Here is a 21,865-nt window from a genome sequence, read left to right as displayed (position 1 = left end):
CGGTGCTCGGTGTATGGTACTTGTATAGCCAAAGGCTGACATAGATTAACCATAAGTGCAATATAGCTGCACTGGCTGATATGTTCTTTCATTATGATGGAAACGCTCACAGACCCACAGCAGGAAATAGTCCCAAACAAATGCACGATGTACCCCTGTTAACAGTTCCCAGATGTTTTATTATGTCTGCATGTTTCATGTGGACGGAACTGACCTTTCAAGAATGAGCATTTTAATATACATTTAGCCGCAAATCTTAATGATTATTAAATTGAATGTCCCAGTTGCAACTTAAATGTCACCTGAAGAAAAGAGGCAACCTTTAACTTTTTTTTTTTTTTTTTTACTACTGCAACACGCTCACAATGGATGCATTCATACAACTTATCAAATAACACCTGAATCAAGACATCAGTTTGCTGCACACATGTTGAACTGAAGTGTGTCAAGACTTCGCTTGCATTGGACCTTGGTAGACAGGAAGTCTCAATCGATTGTGTGTGCATCAGATGCTCTCTCTCTCTCTCTCTCTCTCCCTCTCTCGCTCTACTCTGGCCGGTTACAGTCATTTTGTTCAGCCTCTCCCACACATCACTGCTGCAGCGTCTCGGTGCATCAGTCTCTGACCTTCTAAAGGGACCATGCAAGCATTTGTTCCCAGGTGAGTTTCAGAGACACTGAGTCATGCTGTTCTATTCCTGGATTCTTATTTCACCTATTTCACCTTCAGCCTGACAAGTCACTGTTTTGGCAAAGCTCCTCGACCTTCTGTTTGTCATCTTAATGTGAAGTAACCATGCTCTGTACCGGTACTGTAGGCCTCTTTCAACTGATGTATTGTGCGCTTGCAGTTTCTTACTTTAGGGACTGAAAATTAGTCATTCTCTTTGATGAGCTTTTGTATGTACATTGGTAATTATTAGCTTCGGGATATCATTCTAAGCAACTACTTTAACGTTTTCATTATTAACTTTTTTTTTAAGCGGACAATTTTGCTGTAAAGGCCTTCGGGTTGCAGAACTGGGTGGACAAAATCGAACATCCTTTGCGTTGCACATTATACAGTAGAGTGAGCGGCTGACCAGCCCGTTGACTCTCAGTCAGGATTCAGGGTGACTCCACAACTGAGAGATCAATAGCAGTAAACGCGTGGCAGAGGAGGGCCGGGCAGCTCTCTGGGTAAAACATGAGCCTCGCCACTAACGCTCGCTCAGCTCTTTCTGTGTCTGTTAAGCCTCTTGTGGGAATTGAGCTCAGGTCTTCAAGTGACAATGAAAATGCATTTTCAGGGCATCTTATCTTGCCTTCTTAATTCAAAGTGTTTCCGGTTTAAATGTGATATTGTGGTGGTGCATAGTGCAGGGAGAAATCAGTGGGATGTTACACTTGCTGATGCAGCATGAGGTTACAGTTAAAGATAGACATCTTTTTGCATTTTGTTTTCAGAAAATGAACATATATATAGATACTGTATATACATATACACGCATAAATACATATACTGTATATAAATACATATACACACCATACATACATATATATATATATATATATATACATATATACATGCGTATACTGTATGTACGCATGTATATGGTGAAAAGATGAGGGGTTGTGACTGTTAGCTGCTAGCTAGCGTTAGCTCCGTGTTAGCTAAAAGGGGAGCGCAGTGAATAGATTGCAGTTGTTTTCTTCATAAATATATATAGTATATATATACACACATCTATATGGCCTTGTCTTGTGGAGTTGCTCCTATTTAAGAACAATTTTTTTTATTTTTTTTTAGTTTATGTTGAAAAGCGAGTCTGGCTGTTGGAGTTTAACACTGATGAAGCATTAAGTAATACTATACTATGTTTATTAGATCATGTTTTGACTGTTGACTTTCACTATTCGGGTCAAATTGATCTCATGTGTTACCTGTTATTGTTTCTCCTTTTGATTCACAGTGCTTTTTTGAAGAGTTATTACTTAAATCCTTGTGGTTACCATTTGTTTTTCTCCACTCACCCAGGTGCTATCTGACCCCAGTCAGGGATGAGGAAGCAGAGTCTCAGAGGAAAGCGAAGTCTCGTCATGCCAGACAGACCCGCAGGTCAACCCAGGTAAAGGTCAAAAGGCTGACGCAAGTTCAGGTTTCATTGGATTGGGTTTTGACTGCAGATTATGAAGCTGTATAAATGTCCTGCAGGGAGTGACTCTGACTGACCTGAAAGAGGCTCAGAAGACCAACAGCCTGTCTCCTCAAGACAAACAGATGGAGGAAGGAGGCACTCTGGCTGAAAGGAGCTGTCTAAAGAAAGGCTTGACGGATGACAGGAGATTCAAAATCGGCTCGACAGAGACCACGGAAACAACGGAGACCAGCCCCAAATGGAGCAAAATGGACGAGGTTAGTAGGGGGAATGCATGCAGACTGGGTATACCGGCCTCTGCAACAGTGGTTGATTTGTATTTGATTTGGAGGATGTTTGTGATTTATCTACAAGTTGTGTATTTTTGCTCTTATTTTGTACAGCAGGGGAACATTGAACCCAGGTTAGAATCCCTCGCTGAGTCTCCGATACCAGACCTTTCATATTCCTGTATTGCTGGATCCCGTGGCCTGTTTCACTGCAACAACTCCTTCATAGGTCGGCAAAGCATTTTTTATTCATGTGTGTGTGTGTGAGAGAGTGAGCGAGTGAGTGAGAGAGATATTAAAGTGGAAGACCTTCCCTTCTGCCAAAAACTGGGCCTGTGCATTTGACGAAAGAGACAAAATGCAGAATTTTAAGCATCGTTATTACACCAGATAAATAAACATTTAACGTTACAGCACGTTATCCAACATATCGATGCTACTTATGTGTGAGGTTGATTAGACACCAGAGGCTTTACTCTCTGCAAACTGTTATGAAACTCTGATGGACTTAATTTGAATTTGGGAGGGGCAGTACAGAGATGAGAATCCTTTGTATTCAACAGTATTTTTTTAGATTTTGAGATGCCTAAATAAACATAAGCAATCATATATATTCATCAATCTTATGAATTGTGTTGTCAGTTAATCTGGTTTATAAACCATTTTCATGAAACGAAGATAAAGGAACAAGGTGACAAAAACAATTTTCGGAATCTATTTTTGGGCTAAGAAAGTGGGCTTGAGGTCTACAGGAGCCCAGGCAGAACATTCAGGTTCAGTCTGTCAATAAGTGTTGTTTATCGTCAGCAGCGATTAAATGATAAGTACACAATAGAAGTATTTACTGTATTTGTGCAGCTGGTGAGGGATGGTGGAGAGATGAAAATCAGAACCGTGTTGAAGAAGAAGCGCCGCTGACCTTTGCAACAACTCGAGAGGTATGTGGAAAACCTCGGCGCTCTTTTTATAATCACAGAGAGAAAAGAGTTTTTTTTTTTAGTTACCCTGCATGATGGCTTTTGGAATATTTTCCGTTGTCTCCCCCTCGGTACCACTAGATGGAGCCAAAGGATTTCCTTATGTTTTCACGCCTGGTGATACTGAGGAGAACTGAGTATTTACAGTTCACTTGAACATAACTACTGTCTAATACATTTAGATCCCTTGAGAATATGTTCCAGTGCGCTCATGACACACTTTGGTTATCAACGGCTATGTCGTATTTATGAAAAAAGCTATCTCGACATGAAATACTTCCACAGCTTGGGATCTCATGCCATTTTTATTCTTCAATATTCATTGTTTCATCCTGTTTCCCACCCGAAAGCTAAGTATGCTTCAAAGTAGGCAGCCAAACTCTGGTCTCTGATGCAATGTTTTGAGACCCACCGCAATCGTGGATGTGAATCATGTGTTCAGAGATTCTTTTAACTAGAAGTGCTGGTTAATATCTCATAGAAAGACATCCCAGGAGGACCAAACCCCCACCTCCTCCTCCTCCTCCTCCTCCTCCTCCTCCTCCTCCCTCTGAGTCGCTTTCCTTCCTCGCATCACATGGCTGAGGTGTCTCAGCATACCATACCATATTGGGCGAACTGAGACGCTCTCCGCTTAGTAGCCTTGGATTCAGAGGGATTGACTTTCTTTTCTCTTTCACCCTCTTAACTGATACTGTGCTCCCTCCACCTGAGTAATTCCCTCTACCGGGTGAAACCTGGCGACCCACTTGAGTTTCAGTGAGGATATTCTATTAATCTGTGTTCCTAAAGAGAAGATATAGATGCCGTAGGCAGGGAATGGGAAACACAGGGGACACATGGATGATAAGGATATAGATTATAGATTGTCTTTGAGCTGCCTCCAGGTCAGTGGTTCAGCTGTCCCCCATGGTGGAACTCTGAAACGGAGATCTGTTAGTAACATGAGAGTCTCATAGCGTTACGCAGAGGACTATATCTGTCTGTGATAATTATACCGAGCGGCGAGGCTTCATCTGGAAGCATGACAGGCTGCCCATCACCAGAGCCGACCTCTGCATGACTCCATGATGATCTGAGCAGATTTTCCACAGCGACTTCCAGCAACAGAGAGAGGGAGACAGGTGTAGAGATTCTGCTACGTGTGAGATTAGTGGCGATGGTGGCGGCGATGATAAGGGGGAATTAACGAGAGATAGAGCAAGCAGGAGTGTCTCTATTGATGACTTACACAAGGATAACATCCAACATGGAAAGTCCTGAATCTCAGGGTGAGGATCAGACTGGGCGAACTCCAGCTGGGTTCAACTCTTTATGAAACTCTCCACCAAGTCATATTCTCTTCAGATGGAAGAACATGCATTACAAATATACTTTATATACAAGATTTGGGTTGCATCTCAAACCATCTGTCACAAAAGCCCTCACAGTGATGCAATACAAAATCGTTTAGGAACCAAAGAACATCAGCCTCTCTTTCCTCTCAGTCTCTCTTTTTGCTTCCTCTGTGTTTTTGTCGTTGTCTTTCCTTTAATCTATTCACAACCAGCAAGTGTGAGGGAGTTTAGGAACAACGAAGTGCTGCGTACCTCACTATAAAAGGAAGATAGCACGAGCCGGCGTGTGCAGAAGACTATGGGAAGAAAGTGTTGGGGGGGGGGGGGGACAGTCCTACATGTTGGGAAATACCCTTATATTGCCTTCTTGCTGAGAATTAGTTAAGAAGATTGATACCACTCTCTCTTGTCTGTCCGGTAAATATGAAGTTAAAGCCAGCTGCCGGCTAGCTTAGCTTAGCATAAAGACTGGAAACAGCTAGCCTGGTTCTTTCCAACGGTGACAAAATCTGTGTACCGGCACCTCTGACACTCACTCATTACCCGCGTCATATCTTGTCTGTTCAATTTGTACAAAAACAGAAAATCTTTGCAACTGACTGGCCGTTTCCCTGTTTCCAGTTTTTACGCTAAGCTAAGTAGCTACAGCTTCAAACAGCAGTTATTGTTCAGACATGAGAGGTATTGATTTCCTTATCCAACTCTTGGCAGCAAAGCAAATAATCCAAAAACTATTCCGTGATTAAGATGGTGACTTCGTAGAAAGACCTCATAAAAGGCCACAGCATGAACATTTAACCAATGCCTCGTAAATATTACAGGGCTTAAATGAGAAATAAATTCAACACCTTTTGGTGAGAGGAAACTGTGTAGCACTCCTACTGACAGCATCTCTCCTCTCCATCACACTGTGGGGCCAACACAGTTACTTGACAATTCACGGTTGATGATGGCTCCTCAGGTAATGCCGTGTTGACCTTCCAGGACACAAACTGCTGCACCCCCCCCTTCTCCAACTCTGGCTTTGTGCTCCACCTCCCCCTTATCCTCTTCCACGTCAGTGGACAATTTTAGCCCTCAGTGCCAAGTCCAGCCACAGCAGAGCCTCTGGCAGATTGCCAGCACTGAAGAGAGCAGGGAGAAGCGTGAGGGGGTGGATGGGTGAGGGGGGTGGAGGGACTGGGAGGGCGACCAAGCAGCGAGAGGAAAAGGAGAGAGGGAGTGCGTGTATAACTTTGGGAAACATAGGAAGAGGCAGCAAAGGGAGCAAACTTTTCTCTCCTGGTTGCTTCATTTTGGACTTTTTTTTCTTTCTTTCCACATTTCATCAAAGACGTCAGTGTTGAACAATTAGTTTGCTTCGAATAATAAGAGTTATTTCTCGGCTTTTCTTATCAGAGGACAGTGTGTTGTTCTTTGTATTTTCATCTGATTATCGCTTCATTGTCTGGGCTTTGAAGAAGGCGTGACCACACATTTGGAATCTCTTACAAACTTAGCTACAGATCTCTCCAGCTCATGGGAGTGTGAAGCTGAACTGACAGACACACACACACACACACACACACACACACACACACACACACACACACACACACACACACACACACACACACACACACGTTGTTGTTGAGGATTCCCCGGCAGCGCAGTCATGGGCATCTGCGTCACCGTTGCTTGAGGGAATCTGCGCAGCTGTTACCTGCTGGTGGTCCTCGGTGAATGTTACAGTAGACGTTGACCTGCAGTCCAGAGAAGAGGGGAGAGATGTCATCCTACTACCCGCGCACCAAGGACCTGACTCGCACCAGGAAGTCAGTGACAGAGTCACCGCCGTCCTCTCCGTCCCCGACAGACATAAACTACAGAGTAAGACCAGAAACTTTTCTTAAAGAGAAATGCACATTTTTGGATTTCAAACTTTATGGTTTCACCAATGCAGCAGGATAGATGCTTCTAATTACATATATCTATATCTCTAAGTGCAATTTATCTTCATGAAGCTGTTAAAAGTATTGATATTTGTGACTTTGTATGTTTAAGCTTCTTCAGTTTCTGATGAACATAGCAGCTTATTTCCTCTGGGTGTGAATGACTCATAAACCAGATATTATTTTCCATGGATTCAGAATAAATCTTTTGACAGCACAAGCTCTGTCTTAAGTAGAGTTGATATATAATCGGTGAGTCAGTCTCCAAAAATGGTTCAGCAATTTTCAATAATGTAATTTCTTTTTTCATTTTCCCAGCAGAAATAATACATATTCTGTGATTTCAGCCTCTCAAATGTGAGGAACAGTTTCTCTCTTTTACAGTTTGTCAGATGCAACAAAAAAATGAAAGAAATCAAATTAGAATTTCTTTCTTTAGACATTTTTTTGGCAAAATAACTGATTTAAATAATTGTTGCAGCCCTTGTTAAATATGTATCCGGACATGTGCAGTTGTGAGCGTGTTCAGTCAAACAAGCAAATATGTCAACATTTTATTAACAGGATAAGAGTTACTCCCTAATTTCTACATGATTATGTGCATCTGCATGAACGATCCGCCACTGATTCACCAAATGAGTTCATTACAGTGTTGAAATAACTTGTGAACCACTCGTCAGCTCAGGCTATTTGATTACATTTTCTCGGAAAAGACTTTTGGACCGGAACGTTTCTTCTGTAACTTCCTGTTTTGTTTTTCTGTATAAGTGGCTTATGGGCGTTGTTTGACTGGCAGTGCAGCAGACTCATCTCTGTGACAGCCACATTTAAAGGGGCAGAAATAAATGCAGACATGTGAAGCAGCGTTATTCCATCTCTTTAGAGACCTCCACATTTGCTCATCCGATGTTGTGCAACACTACAGACACTCATTACAGCACAGTTGCTTGCGCCATTCTGCTTTCTTTATTTTCAAAACATATCCACGGAGAAACTCAGGCATTTATTTTCCATGACGTCGGCCGAATCTGAAATGGTTTGACTTTTCATGGGGGAGAAAATGCAATTGAGAGGGCGGGTGGAATCAGGTTGATGCAGTATTCTTAGCACTGGTCACAATGTTTTGATGAGAAGCCGGTCCTCGTCTGTCAACTACAGTGTGCGATACAGCTGTGAGAAAAAGGAAGTAGTATAAACAGGAACACATTTTATTGGATGACACACACATTTGGCAGATCTTAAGTGATGGAAAGTAACAAAGTACATTTACTCAAGTACTGTGCAAAAATACACCACATCTGTACTTTATTTGTTTCCATTTAATGCTACTTGAGACTTTCACTCCACTACATTTCAGGGTGAAATATTGTACTTTTTTCCTCTACATTTAACAGCTATAGTCACACACATTTTGTTTATGAAATGTAACACATGAAGAACAAACGCTTGGTTCCCCACCTTTTGCTTGACACTTTCTAAGAAAAACACACATTGTTGTGGTTGATGGAAGCAGACGAAGAGCCAGGCTAACAACGCAAAAGAAAAATAAACAAGGCAGATTACAGATGAACAAAACTCTATGTGAAGATGAACAGGTATATGTAGTGAATGGCTGGCTGGGGAAGTGAGAACAGGTGAGCAGGAGGTCTGGTGAGTGCAGGGCTAACGCGGGACAGGTGGAACTAATCAGGGTACAGGGCAGGCATCCAAAACTGGCGGGAAAAAACATGCAACTGCAGGAAGTGAAGTTAACTGGAATGAAAGGAGAGGTGATGACAAAATAAAACAGGATATAAATATATCACAAGAAACAAAGAAAACATAGAGGCAGGACAGATTATGACGGAATTATTTCCAACCCTCAAACTTCCCTAAAAAAAGCCAAGATTAAAGAACAAACTAGACTAAACTAACTGTCGACAGTAAAATACTCCACACGCATTGATGCATTAACAAGCTAACAATGTTCCATATAAGTCAATAACAGATATTTCTCTCTTTTATTTTGGCTTCTAAATACTGTACAGGATGTTTACTTGTAACTAAGTATTTTTGCATTGTGGTATTAGTACTTTTACTGAAGTAAAGCATCCGAGTACTTCTTCCAGCACTGGATGGGATTCATTTTGAGTCAGTGCTCTTGAAAAAGAAAACCAGGAAGTTGCTCACAGACGAGCTCAGATGCTCTGTAAAGAGTTAATAGCAGGAGTGGCTGAACTGGGCAACGGTGAGTGAATGTTGAAGAAAGGTATTTTATGGTTGTGTGTGCAGCCTCAGTTCCAGCGGAGGGGGTGAAGAGAGAAAGTTTGTGTGTAAACTCAGATTTTCCTAATGCAAAATCCAGTCAGCTCTGTAGGAGTGATGCTGTGACAGAGCGAGGGGAGGAGGTGAGAGGGAGAGTGAAGACTCTCCTAATGATGATTTCATTGGCTCTTGCAGACTGCTGTTAACATTATCGCTTTTTATAATGTAGCAGTGAGCTCGTGCAGGAAGCCTGCCTCCGACACCCCCCTGGTGTGTATGATGTTGGTCCTGGGAAACCATAAAACTGGAGGCAGATGTGTTTACAGAGCGCCCGTGGTTCAAGCATGCGTGTTTCCATCAGTCTGACACCCTGTTGTTTTTCTCCCCCCCCCCCCCCCCATTTGATTGTCTCTGTTATATCTGCTCTGCCTCACGAACTTTGCTGCAGAGCTACATGTGCCACTTCTGCCTCCCTCTGTCTCTCCTAACAAGGGAAGCACATTGCAACTGCTATCAGAAGAAGAATTTCAGCGAGAACTCATTTTCTGTCTTTTTGGTTAAATTTGAACAAAAAGCACCATGATGCAGACATACATGTAAAAGCATGCATTAGTGCAAGGATTCCCTCTTTTGCTGAGAAGCCACTGGGGTCGCTTTGGATGTCACTGGAATTAGGTTTAAAAAAAGAAATAAAAAAAATCGAATTTCCCCAATTTGCTCATCCTGTAGTGTGAAATAGAACTCATCATCTTGAAAGAGTTTTTGTGAAGCAGACATCACGGTGATTTATTCATGAAATCAGGGGTGGGGGGCAATCAGTTGATGAATGAATAAGCACCAAATATGATCGAGGAATAATCCTCAGCGTTGCACCAAGAGCTTGGAGTGAGTGGGAGCTCTTCATGGCTCCATCCTTGGCCCTTTTTTCATCTCAGGTCACGGAGGTCTGTTTTTTCCTGGGTAGCTCTCTGCTTAAGCACATGACCACATAAGGACAGGCAGCGCTGGCTCAGTTATGTAAACACTTGCCGCGGAACAGCTCCTTTGACGCTGCATGAAATACACCCCCCCCCCCCCCCAAAGTCTGCAAATGCGAGCAGAGGAATATCTGTTCGCTCTGTCCCTCTTTGACACAACTTGTCCTCCTATAAAGCCGAATACTTTAATGCGGTCTCAAGCAGCTTGGACCACCAGCACCACACAAGACGTTTATTGCCGTTTATTTCTAAAAAGGTGTTTAAAACCCTCTTTTCCTGGCGAGACAGCGACTCCAAATCTTTAAGTTTAGGAGTAAAGTTTACAAGACTCCATTCAAAAGACATTATCGAGAAGTCTGGCATCATATTGTGACCTCTTCTCTCTCCCTCAATGACTCTTTTCCAGTCTCCGACTGATCGTAAACACCTCCGGTCATCATCCTCTCATGTGCCACGTTTATCAGCTGATGGCAGTGAGTTATCTATTTGTTCAGTTTGGGTCAGAGCAGAAACAGGTCTGGGTGAAAGTCTGGATAGACACAGATTTTGATCGTGGAGACCCTTTGCACACAGTGTATGAATTGTATGACATGTATATTAGCACAGGGAGGCAGCAGACATAAACTGATCCTACCAGCTAATAAATTATAGGCATATCTTTGAGGTAATAGGATTTCTGAAAATAGACCAGAGTGAAATCAAGTTTGAGAAAAACACACATGCAACTGCTCTTCGTGGAGTACACTACCCAGACTCCTTGGTGAAGTGGAAACAAATTCAGTGTGTTATCACAACAGGCAGAATAAGCACAAGTCGGCAGCCGTGTACACTGGGCTGGTCGTGGCAAACCACTGCCAGGACCGCATGCTGTCAGTCTGCTGTCTGAGGTCAGACGTCGACCCGTCACACAGGAGATACTTCACGTCTGATGTCATCTTTGTGCTGCAGGCATTTGCGTGGCAGCCCCCTGTTCTGAAAGATTAACCCGGGCTCACCGGGGAGGGTTGACCCACGTGAACCCTGTGAGTGCAGTGTTTGGCTGAATTATTTATCACTGATTGCATGCATTTCTCCCCCCCCCCCCCCCCCCCCGGGACTTGAGGTCTTGGAAGTTTTGTTTTTCCTCCGTTGTCTCAAAATGGAAAATATTTCACCGCCAAGCCTCTGGTTGATCTTATCAAACAAACAAATCTGGATCTAATCACAGCTGAACATTGTTTTTACACTGTTTTGTTCCCATGCTGAAGTATTGAGTGATCAAACTAACATAGTTTGTCGTTTGTTTTGCAGCATGACAGATTGTCAAGGTGAGGATTCATCTTTTCTCTTTTTAATCTCCTGCAATACAGAACTGCACTTCCTGAGAAAAATCAAACAATAAGTGCCCTGAATAAAGTGGCAGCGTGTACTGAATGTGTTACTTTTAGATACGACTCCAGTGGGGAGAGTGCGACAGACAAACCATTGGGCCGCACCAGCTCTTACACTCGGAGGGAGACGAGGCTGGCTGCGCTGAGCAGACAGGACCAAGACTCCACCACCAAAGACTATAAGAAGGTAGTAAGTTACTTTTACCTCAGTCTGAACAAGCACAATCCCTCCAGAATGAGTCATGTGGTGCAGAAAGCCGTTGGATCAACAGGCAGGTTTATCTATTTTAATAACATTCCAATGAGGACAAGCAGATGGAGATTTAAGAGGTCTTTAAGATAATAAAAAAAATATGTTATCTATTGAATATTTGAATAGAAATTCACTTCAGCTATTTTTTTTTATATTTACAGATTTTATGCTTTGACTTGTGGAAAGTGTTATTTAAAATGTATTGTATTGACAGCCGATTTTGATATTTCCAGTCATAAATGATGCCGACTAGTAATATGTTGTTATCGGCTGTCATGGCCCTTTTTTTAAGTCTAGAGGAAAAAGCGGAGACTGTAACATGACAACCAAAGAATTCAAAAGAGTCTCATACTTGCAACGTTAAGGTTCTCAATATGTGGGGAAGGACGGGACACAGTCGTCGTGCCAAATATACAGAAATAAATCGAACAGAACTAGGCCTGGTTTTAAGGCCCAGTTCTGTCAAAAGGATGAGGGAGAGGCTGACCAAGAGAGATCGTGTCTGCAGGTTAAATGACTAAATATAAAGAACTCCTACCTCGGAGGACAAAACACAAACAAAAAGGCTTAACTTGCGTACCTAAAAATAGCTTCACCAAAACAAACACAGGGGCGGCATTGTCCGATAATCCCAGGGTCCCTGGACTAAAGTGAACTACGTGTGTTTGTGTCCCACCACAAACCTTCAATACAAGTTTTCAAAAAACAAGAGAACAAAAAAAAGAACATGATCTCCTCAGGGGCTTTCTCCTTTTATTGTTGTTTTATTGGCCGGCTCGAAGTCAGTGGAAACCAATCAGCAGCATTACCGGCCTGCACAGGTGGAAACCAATCATCCTGTTAGCACCTGGAGAGAAAACAGGGGAGGGAGAGAGAAAGAAAGAAAAACACATACACAGGCACGTTGTCACTGCCTGGCACACGAGAAGGCTACATCGGATTCAGACATTGGTCTGCTTGTATAAATGGATGGTTATACAAATAACTGAAAGCAGGTTTTGGATAATATTCAAGATAGATTTATATATCAGTTTGATTTCATCATTACTTTATTTATTTGGCACGGAACATTTTTAATATTAAATAAATAGCTGTGTAATTAAGGAATACTTTTAGTAAGCTGTAAATCAAACACATTCAGCTGTGGCTAGCTGGCTAACGGCCGAAGCTCGGAGGTTAATTCAGGGTTTGGATTCTGAAAAAGTTCCTCAGAGAAAAGACACACAACTCTGTGAGGAACATGAAGACGTTGTTTCTCTTTGGACGCTGTAGCCAACATGAGCTAGCTAACAATGGGTCTTCATTTTGATGCAGCCTAGTTAGCTGGCTAGCTGGCTACATATACTGTGGAGTGGCTGTCACTGTTTAGATGGTTGGGTTTGAAGTATAAATCTCTCCTTGGGCTGGCCGTGGTAGAAATCAAAACAGTGTTTTACGACTGACTTGGGCAAAAAAATAAAATGAAAGAAAACTTTCTTCGTTTTTTCTCCAGCTACTGACTAACCGACTAATTATAGGCCTAAAATGAAATATAAAAATGATTTCCAATAAATTATTATTATTATGGAAACAAGAATGATGAAACTACACAACATGCTCACAATTTTTTGAGCATCGTATGTATATGTGTATATACACATATATACTTTTTTTTTTTAAATAGGCCTACATATACTTATGGTTTTATTCTGAACACTTTGTGGTTTCATACATTTCCATCATAACTTTTTGTTTTCTAACCTTCTGTTGTGTTAGACTGTTTAATGTGTTATAAAATAAGTCAACTTAGTATGTAATAGTAATAATGTGACCATTAAAAGACCAGAATCTCTGGAATAAAGCTGTTCCTTAAGATTCACCATGTTCACTTTCAGATGTATGCAGAAGCTCTGCATGAGAATGAGAAGCTCAAGTCCAGGTTGCACGACAGCAAACACGAACTGGTCAAGATCCGCTCCCAGCTGGACAAAGTCACTCAGGTACAGAAAACCCAAAGAAGAAAACTGTCAATTCAGTTCTGTTCTCACGGTCTCACCATCAACCTTTTCCCCTGGGTGTGCAGAAGGAAGGGCGTGGCTGATTACTTCATGCAATCATGTTTCAAAATGAATATTATTCTCCCAATACTTACAATAACAGCACCGTTCTAACTTCTAGAGGCACGACAGACTATCAGAGAGATCAACAGTACTTGAAACTGAGAAAAGGGTAAGTGTCTTGGCAACATTTGGGAATTTTGGTATTTTATTTGATGATCAAGATGGAATGTCCATCTCCTTTCTTGCTCTTTTCCCCTCTATTTTTACTGTTACACTCTTTCCCCCCCCCCCAAGGAGGTATATTCATTTCAGTTGTTTCTTTTTCATTTACAGGAAAAACAAGCTCTTGAGAAAAGAGTGTCAAACATGGAGGATGAGTTGAAGGTCAGTGCATTCAAAAATAAATCATGCATACTCACCCTGGGTTTGAATAGCATATTTTCTCTCTTATACAAGTCGTGCGTCATTTATCTCAGATGGCTTTTTTATCCCTAACATTGCAATAACACTAACAGTACTTGAAGGTACACACCTCCAGCCAACCCCCTGTTGCCCATGCTAAATCAAACACGCCTCAAATGTTTTCATGGAGCAAAACACATATATAGCCAACACATTCTCACCCCAGGGTTGTTGTTTGCCAGGTGGGTTGGAAGTCAAGGAGAGGGAAGATGAATGCTTCGGGCTCATTACCCACAGTGTTCTGCTGGGCCACTTCCTGCCAGGCTGAGGAGGAGCCTGTGCTGCGTCTCTCCTGCTCCACTTATCCCACTGTTGGGGTGAACATTGTGACCTAGTTCTAGCTGAATACCAAACCCCGTCCAAGAGCAAAAGACCTGCTTTTGTGAGACATTCCTGCACTGCGCTGGGTGTATTCTGCTTCACAAAGCAAGACAGGGTAGAGCAGCAGAGAGAGTTCAGACTTGAGTAGACGTGGGCCTGCGCCGCGTGTGTGTGTGTGAGAGTGTAGTTCGTGCGAGCTACCACAAATGACACAATGAGAATTTGATTGTAATGGCAGTGCTATCTTTCCCAACAGATAAAAATCACGGCTCAGGTCTGAGAACGTATATAATACGCAGGCAGAGACAGGGACGTTATCAATAGGACGCATAGGAGCAGTGTGGTACGTCAGCAGCAAATGTTTGACCCCCTCGTTGTCGTGGTTCCCTTCAGCAGGACGCCCCGCTGCGGTTCCGCTGTGGGTACCAGCCCTGAGAGCAGGGTGTCTCAGGGGAGGGGGGATGGTGAGTGGTCGCTATGACGCGGAAGAAGTGATTGACACCTGCCTGTCACCTCACTCCATTCTGCTTCGTCAGAAACGCGGGCATGTTCACACGTGTGGACGCACGGCTACGTCACGCAATGTACACAGGCACACGACTGTTTTACTTTTTCTTGAGATGCAAAGCACGCCAGGGGAGCTAGTTTGTCACTCACTCACAAAGTCACTTGTTTAGATTGGCCAGACGAGTGCCAACCCGTGCCACCTACCGGAAAGGAGAGATACTAGCAGCAACAATTAAGACCTCAAGATGCAGGAATGACAGCGTTGTCTTCCAGTAACAGCTGCTGCAATTTAAACACATTACAACTGCTGCTGCTGTTTCGGTATTACAATGACTGCGGTTGTGACACTCTGCAGGTGACAGAAGCCTCAACATTGCAAACGCCATCACACTCCTTCCCTATAGATGGTGCACGTAGGCATGGCTTGATCTCCAGTAGGGAGGCGCAGGTTGGATTAGGACTCCCTCCTCAGCTCAGATCCTGCTGGTCTGTAGTACACTGGGCCTGTTTCAGGTGCTGCTCATCAATAGCACTGTGTGTCCTTGTTTTCCCTTTTGAAATAGTCTCTCCACTAGTGATTACCTTCCAGGATCTCACATTTCATGCAGAACGCTGAATTATTCCTCTGAAATTTGATGAATATTAACTGTGCTGATTTATCTGCAGGACTGGAGAGTTTGGTCAAATCTAATTTAATATCAAAGAGCTTAATTTTAAGAGAGTCATAAATTCATTCAAACGTTGTGCATTCTCGCTTCACTCTGTCCTTCTCTTCTTTCTCGCCAAGGGCACCTCTCCAGAAAACTGCACCTTCTTGTTCCGATGCCAAGAGAACATTATATGCATGAACTGTTGCGTTCCTAACACAGGCTGGCTTCACATTTCTTTCATAAGTGTGTTTTAGTGTTGTAAGAAGCAGCTGGATGTCCTCTTTAAACCTCAACTTTGGCCTTATTCACGTCGACGCACTTATGTTTGGGTAGGCTGAAACCCTACAATTGCCCTGTGTGTGTGTGTGTGTGTGTGTGTGTAGGTGTGTGTCTGTGTGTGTTACGTGGTTTGCCCTCAGGAATCGCGTCAAGCCACAGATGTTTCTGTCGAACCACATTGAGGTTCACCTCAAAGAGTCAGGCCAAGAAGAGAAGAAGGGGAAATGAATCATTTCTTTTGCTTTGACTTAAAACTGGCGAGGCTCGTGTGCTATGTTTGAAACAGTAGAATTTAAATTATCTTAATTTCTTTTATGGATTTTTTAGTCCCTATCCTCCACAAAGCTACGCATATAACGCTTCAACAATTCTCCACATACAGCCCAGGTTTGATGAGCTCAAACCCAAAGAGAACTGGCTTCCTTTGCTTGTTGCAGCTTTTGCCATTTCTTCTCAAAATCCCCTCTGTTGTGTAAATATTCGTTTATATAAGTTTTGCTGATGAGTCCATCCGATCTGTTGTTCTTTCCCTCTCTATCTGTGTGGGTGAGTGAATATGTACACTGTCTCTGTACGAGTCTTCCTCTTTGCACACGGCCTGCCTCCCTGCATGCGTTCTCTGTCTGCCCCTCTCTGTATCTCTCTCCTCCTCTGTGCAGGCTTTCCCCGCTCTGGCTCAGGTCCAGACCTTGCGTGGGGTGAACGAGTGTCTCCTGGCTGAGAACAGAGCCATGCTGCGAGTCCTCGCCCGCCTCTCTGAGACAGCCTCCATGCCGGAGACAGAGGACCTCTGATCCTCTGATCCTCTGACATCATCTGTATTCCTTCTCCCCCCCCCCCCCCCCTCTTCCGCTTCACTTCTCAGACACATAACTTCTACACTCCCCTCTCCTCTTCTGGTGCCTCGTCCTCTGCTGTGTTCCTCTCAGGCAGGTCTTGCACCCTCCAAATGCCCCCCTCTGCACTCTTTTAACCCAATCTCCTTCATGGCCATCAGAGGCCAACCCTGCTGACCCCTCCCATCCCAAAAAAAACCCATTTCACATAAGCCTCCTTTGAAGTGTCGTTTTTAGTTACATCCAAGTTGCATGGGGCTTCACAGAGTTTTTTTTTTTTCTTTGGTTATTATCTAAATAAAACGTCTACAGCAACAGTCTGAACGATAAAGAATAAACACATTTATAGTGGCTATTGATCTCGCAACTGTCAAAACGATGTGGATGCTGTGTAATGTGCTGTGTAATCAATGCAAAGTTGTTTGCCGAGGAAATAGCCATTCTAATCTTCCAAAGGAAATGAAACGTGGGAGCTCGTTAGCATTCAAAATGAGTCCTGAGCCACTGGCTGAGACACTGGGTGCGTTTTTCGGTTCGCGTTTCCCAAAAATATGAGAGCAGGGCATTACCGTGAAGATGGTCAATTTATGTACAGTCATTTCGGTTACCATTCGGTGTGACAAAAACAGCGAAATTAGAAGATAAAAGGGGCTCTAAACATGTGATTTGCAACAGGGCATGAACATGTTGCCACGGGGCTTTGCTCATTCACCAGTTTTCGGTAATATGTCACAGCTAGAGAGCAGAGGGTTATTGTTTGTCTCTAGTGGAGGGGAAATACTTTGGCAAAGAGGGTGGATATTTTTAGTCATGCTCCTCATGAGAGACATGACCTAGATTTAGGAAATTGACCCTCTCTCAGTTTCGCTCTCTTTGACTTTGGTCTCTTTCACTTTTCACATGCGGAGCATATCGTCAAAGTCACTCACCACTTGCATGACTAAGTACCATGAAGCATGTCCTCATTGTTTGGCCTCAAACTTTACTGAAAGTCCACTTGTTGTTGGTTTGTGGTGATTGAAGATATTGTACCATCTGACAAACGTCACAGTGTCCACAAACCATTGAACATATATATATATATATATATAATGTGTGTGTATTATGATGTCATGTTCTAAAATACTTTCTTTACTTCTGCGGCCCCAGGTCTTAACAGAGCTCAAGTCAGACAACCAGAGGCTAAAGGATGAGAACGGTGCTCTCATTCGAGTCATCAGCAAACTGTCCAAATGAAAAGATGTCTGAAGCTCCTGTTCTGTGTCTGTGGACGCCCCGACCCTGATGGCAGTTTAATCATCCACGGTGTCCCAAGCTGTCTCTCTGAGCTACGAACGATGGCTGCTTTGCAGAAATAAATTCCTGTTGGGACTTGTGAAGGTCCAAAGAGAAGTGTTTAAGAGTTTCAGTCAAATTTCACCACGTGTGATGATGGAGTTACGGCAGTTGTTCCTGCGTGATTAGTTATTTTCACATTCACCAAATAGGGACCAGTTGTGCTGTTTGAATAACCTGTCAAGGCACAGTTCAAACAAAACCACCGGTTTGCATGAAGGTACTATTTCTGATATTATAACCACACGTTTGTTGTTACATCGCCCACTGCAAAGAAGCATTTTAGTGTTGTCTTAATTGTGAAAGAGGAGAGAAGCCAAGGGGAGATATGATTGTTGTAATTTCAATCAGAATATATGTGCACAAAGGTAATATGAGGCCAAACCAAACAGGTGCTCCGGTTCCAGAAGCAAAAAACGACATATTAGTATGAATCCAGCAGGGCATCTGAGTGGTACGATCTTCTGATGGATATTTGCACCAGACTAAAAATGTGTTTTGTACAACATTTTTATCTCAGATGTTATATGAAGGAAATTTTCAAAAATGTTTACGCTATGACAAAGATGTTCGGGCTTAATAAGATGCATACTTTGGTGTGTTTTTTGCCTTGATTGACAACTTGCTCAGGTCTGTCGCCCAGCTGCACCTGCTCACCACACAACGCCTCTGAAATTAAGATTTCGTAACTCCGGCTTCTGTAAGCTTCCCTTTAGCAAACCATTTCCAACTGGGTTGATGTATTTTTCAAGACATTTCAGTAAAAAATGTAATTTTATGTTGCCCACTGTATTTGTTATGTCTTTCTTGACTGGTTTTAGTTTCCATGATAATTTCACGTTTGCCAAATTCTGTTCATCGGTTCTTTGTGTGTTTTCAGCCATTCTTCTTTCTTTTTTTGTCCTTTTGCTTCAAAACAGCAGAATGGTGGTTGAGTGTGTGTGAAAGAAAGTGTCCTTTCTTCTGTAATAGAGATATATTTATTTATTTATGCATTTCTTCGTTCTAATCTTTAAACTTTGTTTACTGGCTTTGTGTATGGGGAATACACCAATTGTCTTTGGGCGTCTCCTTGGCCTTCTTTCTGTTAGGTGAGGAAAAAATGCAAATGCCCAAATCTTCCCCTGGGAGAGGCGCTCTAAACCACTCCTGACATTTTAGCCTGCACAATATTGTTTGATTAATAATGAATAAATATTGAGCACAATAGAAGGTTCTGAGGAATAAACGTCCTTAGAATTACATAGATTCAAACTTTGATATTGCCACGATAGATTAAGTTAAATTGAATTAATTATTGCCCAAAGGCAGTTGCCAGCTTATTACTGGAGGTAAAATACCTGGCTGCATCTAATGCGAACCAATACATTCCATCTTTTTTTGTTCTGGTCATCTGACCATTGAGGCCATAATTAAAGGTGCTACTGCATTGTGTTGCAAAAACAAAATGTAAAATGTTAACGAGTCAGTCTACTTAATGAGAAGTACAAATAAAAGCATGAAAGAGGCTGCTGCCCTGAGTGCAATCACCTTCACTTTATTCATAAAGAGGTTACGTCATCCCTGGTTCAAAGCATTGTGGTTTTTATCATATTTCTGCCAGACTCAGATTGTATTAAGATTCCTTCAGCTGAGTTGCTAGCAGTGATGAATAGTGTGCCGGAGACATAAACGATTTTGGTATCGGTCTTCTCTTCACTTTAATCGACGAGTTGACGTCGTCCCATAGAAGTCCCCAGTGTTTGATGTATTCCTTGAATAACAGTGTGATGGTTTCGGAGTCCGACCGCGGCCACATGTGCTAACATCAGTGTTATCTTTGATCACGTCCAGTAATTTACTCAAAACTACAAATGAGGCACAACAATTTCCACACATGCTGTAGATATATTGAACTATGCAGCATCTTGTATTGAAAATGTTTGTAATGTGTTGATGATTACATAACACACGCACATCTGTTTACTCACTTTGCTTAATAAACTGTAAAGGAACGGAGATGTTTCTCAGTGTGACGTTAATGTATTATCATCATTAGCATATCATCGGAGGCACAGAGCTCATTAGGGAACACTTTGCGTATTGAACACAAACAAATCATGGTAATTAAAAGGCCTTTATTTCCTATTTGTTTTTTTACAGAACTGGTAACACATATGATAAATTTGTAATAAGTTATTTGGTTCCCTTGATAACTTTATAAGGATCCCCAACGTTTGTCCACATAAGGGTCAGGAGGAGTTTGTGAGCAACGTTTGTGTCCAGTCAAGGGCTAAAGCATGCGATCCACAGTAGGCACAAGTACTGACATGAACACGCGCACCACGACACTAGACACGAAGAAACACAGCTAGAGGACACGTCCTGACTGTCCTCCGACTCTTGAAAAGATGAAGAAGAGAAAGCGGGGAGAAAAAAAAGAAGAAAAAGAGTCTTGAGAATACAGTTGCATCAGGGATGAGAGGAGGAGGACTAAGCGCTCAAGGGGAGAGTTTGGTACGGTCCTGCATGTTTGGCAGTATACGGTATATCCATGTAAACATGAAGGCCGGCATTCTTTACGCTCATCAAAAGCAGATTCAGTGGAGAAATCGACGAGCCTGCTTCCCATTCAGCATAATGATACTGGTGGGACGTAGCTGGTTACACATAAACAGGACAAAGACGCAAACAAAAAAGCAACCGTGATTCTGGCATCGATTCAAACACAGTTCTACATTCTACATTAGAAGTATACATCACGAAAAAAACAAATAAAGACAGAAGGAGTGATTACACATATGCACAAGAATACAAAGAAGAAATACAGCGAGTAATAGAGGAGACAAGACAACATGTTTCAAAGTGGTGTCTTTACCCGCTGAGAGGCGCCTCAACACATTTTCCGACAGGGTGGCGAATGATCGACTGAACTTTGGATGTTTTCCCTTTTTAAATCCCAGCGTTTGTTAAAGAGACAAAACAAAACAAAAAAAAGCTAGTTCTGCGAACGGTGCTCTAGAACTGCGTCTGCACAGCTGAAACAGCTCACAGTCTCAGCTGCAGTTGTGCATAAGGTATTGTCCATCAACACAGCTCGGAACAACCCCCATGTTTCAAATAGAACTAAGATTGTTTGAGTATTACGGTCATACACACAAAGATGGACATTTAAGAATGAGTGATGTGTCCCATGCATGCAGACCTGTACTGTATCTGGTCTTTATTTTTTTTCCAGTGCTGTGTTATTTGCACCACGTCTGTTAAAGGGTCTACACTTCGTCTACTTATCCCACAAACACACACACACAGCTCCCAGTCTCTGTCCCCCATAGAACTTGGATGTCATGTGACTGCAGTGACCCGAGCAGTAAAAAGGGAACAAATCTCTTTAAATGTGCTATAAATTGACCTGTAGTCACATTTGCCTCATCATCCGATGTGTTCCGCTGGCCTCCGTGTGAACTGATATTTTGGCTTTGGAGACTCTCACGGCGTCGACGAACGCAGGCAACTGTGAGGTGAGGTGCTGGCAGTATTTTGTAAAACACACTGAAATCTTGTATTTGAATTGTTGTCAGTGCATCTTTTGGTCACAATCAGTAACAAATATGGGACAGTGAATAACTATAATATTGCTTTTAGACAATGTACAGCGTTGCACATCACATTGAAGATTGTTGCCAGGATTGGTAGATGGCAGGTGGACGTTTACTTCAGAAAAAATTCAATGACTGAGGGGTAGTTCAACATTTTGGGAAAAAAGGCCTATTCGCAAATAAGCTAATTTCACAAAACTTGGAACTACTACTTCTTTGTGAAAATCATAAATCTATGCATAGTTCTATGGGAGGGATTTAGGCCTAAAACTTGGGTGCCACAGTTTTAAGTTTCTCTCTTTTTTGCTTTGCGATTGTTGGATCTCTATCTACTTTGTTTTGTTGCTTGAGCAATATGCGAA

At 42.5% G+C, this 21,865-nt stretch overlaps 1 protein-coding gene across 4 annotated transcripts; it reads left to right on the top strand.

The window, feature by feature from the left end:
- Positions 1-5,998: 5,998 nt before the first annotated feature.
- On the top strand, positions 5,999-19,889 carry ppp1r12b (protein phosphatase 1, regulatory subunit 12B). 4 transcript variants are annotated; one of them, XM_079273457.1, is made up of 8 exons: positions 5,999-6,590; positions 11,164-11,180; positions 11,301-11,430; positions 13,371-13,475; positions 13,654-13,704; positions 13,869-13,919; positions 16,414-16,683; positions 17,740-19,889. In XM_079273457.1, the coding sequence occupies exons 1-7, from the start codon at positions 6,489-6,491 to the stop codon at positions 16,546-16,548; spliced, it is 591 nt and encodes a 196-aa protein (XP_079129583.1). In that variant the 5' UTR covers positions 5,999-6,488; the 3' UTR covers positions 16,549-16,683; positions 17,740-19,889. The 4 variants fall into 4 exon arrangements, with proteins under 4 accessions (XP_079129583.1, XP_079129586.1, XP_079129584.1 ...); XM_079273460.1 differs by lacking the exon at positions 16,414-16,683 and adding an exon at positions 14,712-14,782 and having other exon boundaries at positions 17,740-17,820; XM_079273458.1 differs by lacking the exon at positions 16,414-16,683.
- The last annotated feature ends 1,976 nt before the right edge of the window (positions 19,890-21,865 follow it).

This window comes from Melanostigma gelatinosum (assembly GCF_949748355.1).
Source record: "Melanostigma gelatinosum genome assembly, chromosome: 8".
Classification (NCBI taxonomy): domain Eukaryota; kingdom Metazoa; phylum Chordata; class Actinopteri; order Perciformes; family Zoarcidae; genus Melanostigma; species Melanostigma gelatinosum.
Note: the sequence above shows the minus strand (reverse complement) of the source record. Positions and strands in the feature narration are given on the sequence as shown.

Coding starts and splice junctions, on each gene's coding strand:
- ppp1r12b (XM_079273457.1), top strand. CDS start 6,489: ATGTCATCCTACTACCCGCGCACCAAGGACCTGACTCGCACCAGGAAG. Junction 11,431..13,370: donor CCACCAAAGACTATAAGAAG/GTAGTAAGTTAC, acceptor GTTCACTTTCAG/ATGTATGCAGAAGCTCTGCA. Junction 13,705..13,868: donor TACTTGAAACTGAGAAAAGG/GTAAGTGTCTTG, acceptor TTTCATTTACAG/GAAAAACAAGCTCTTGAGAA.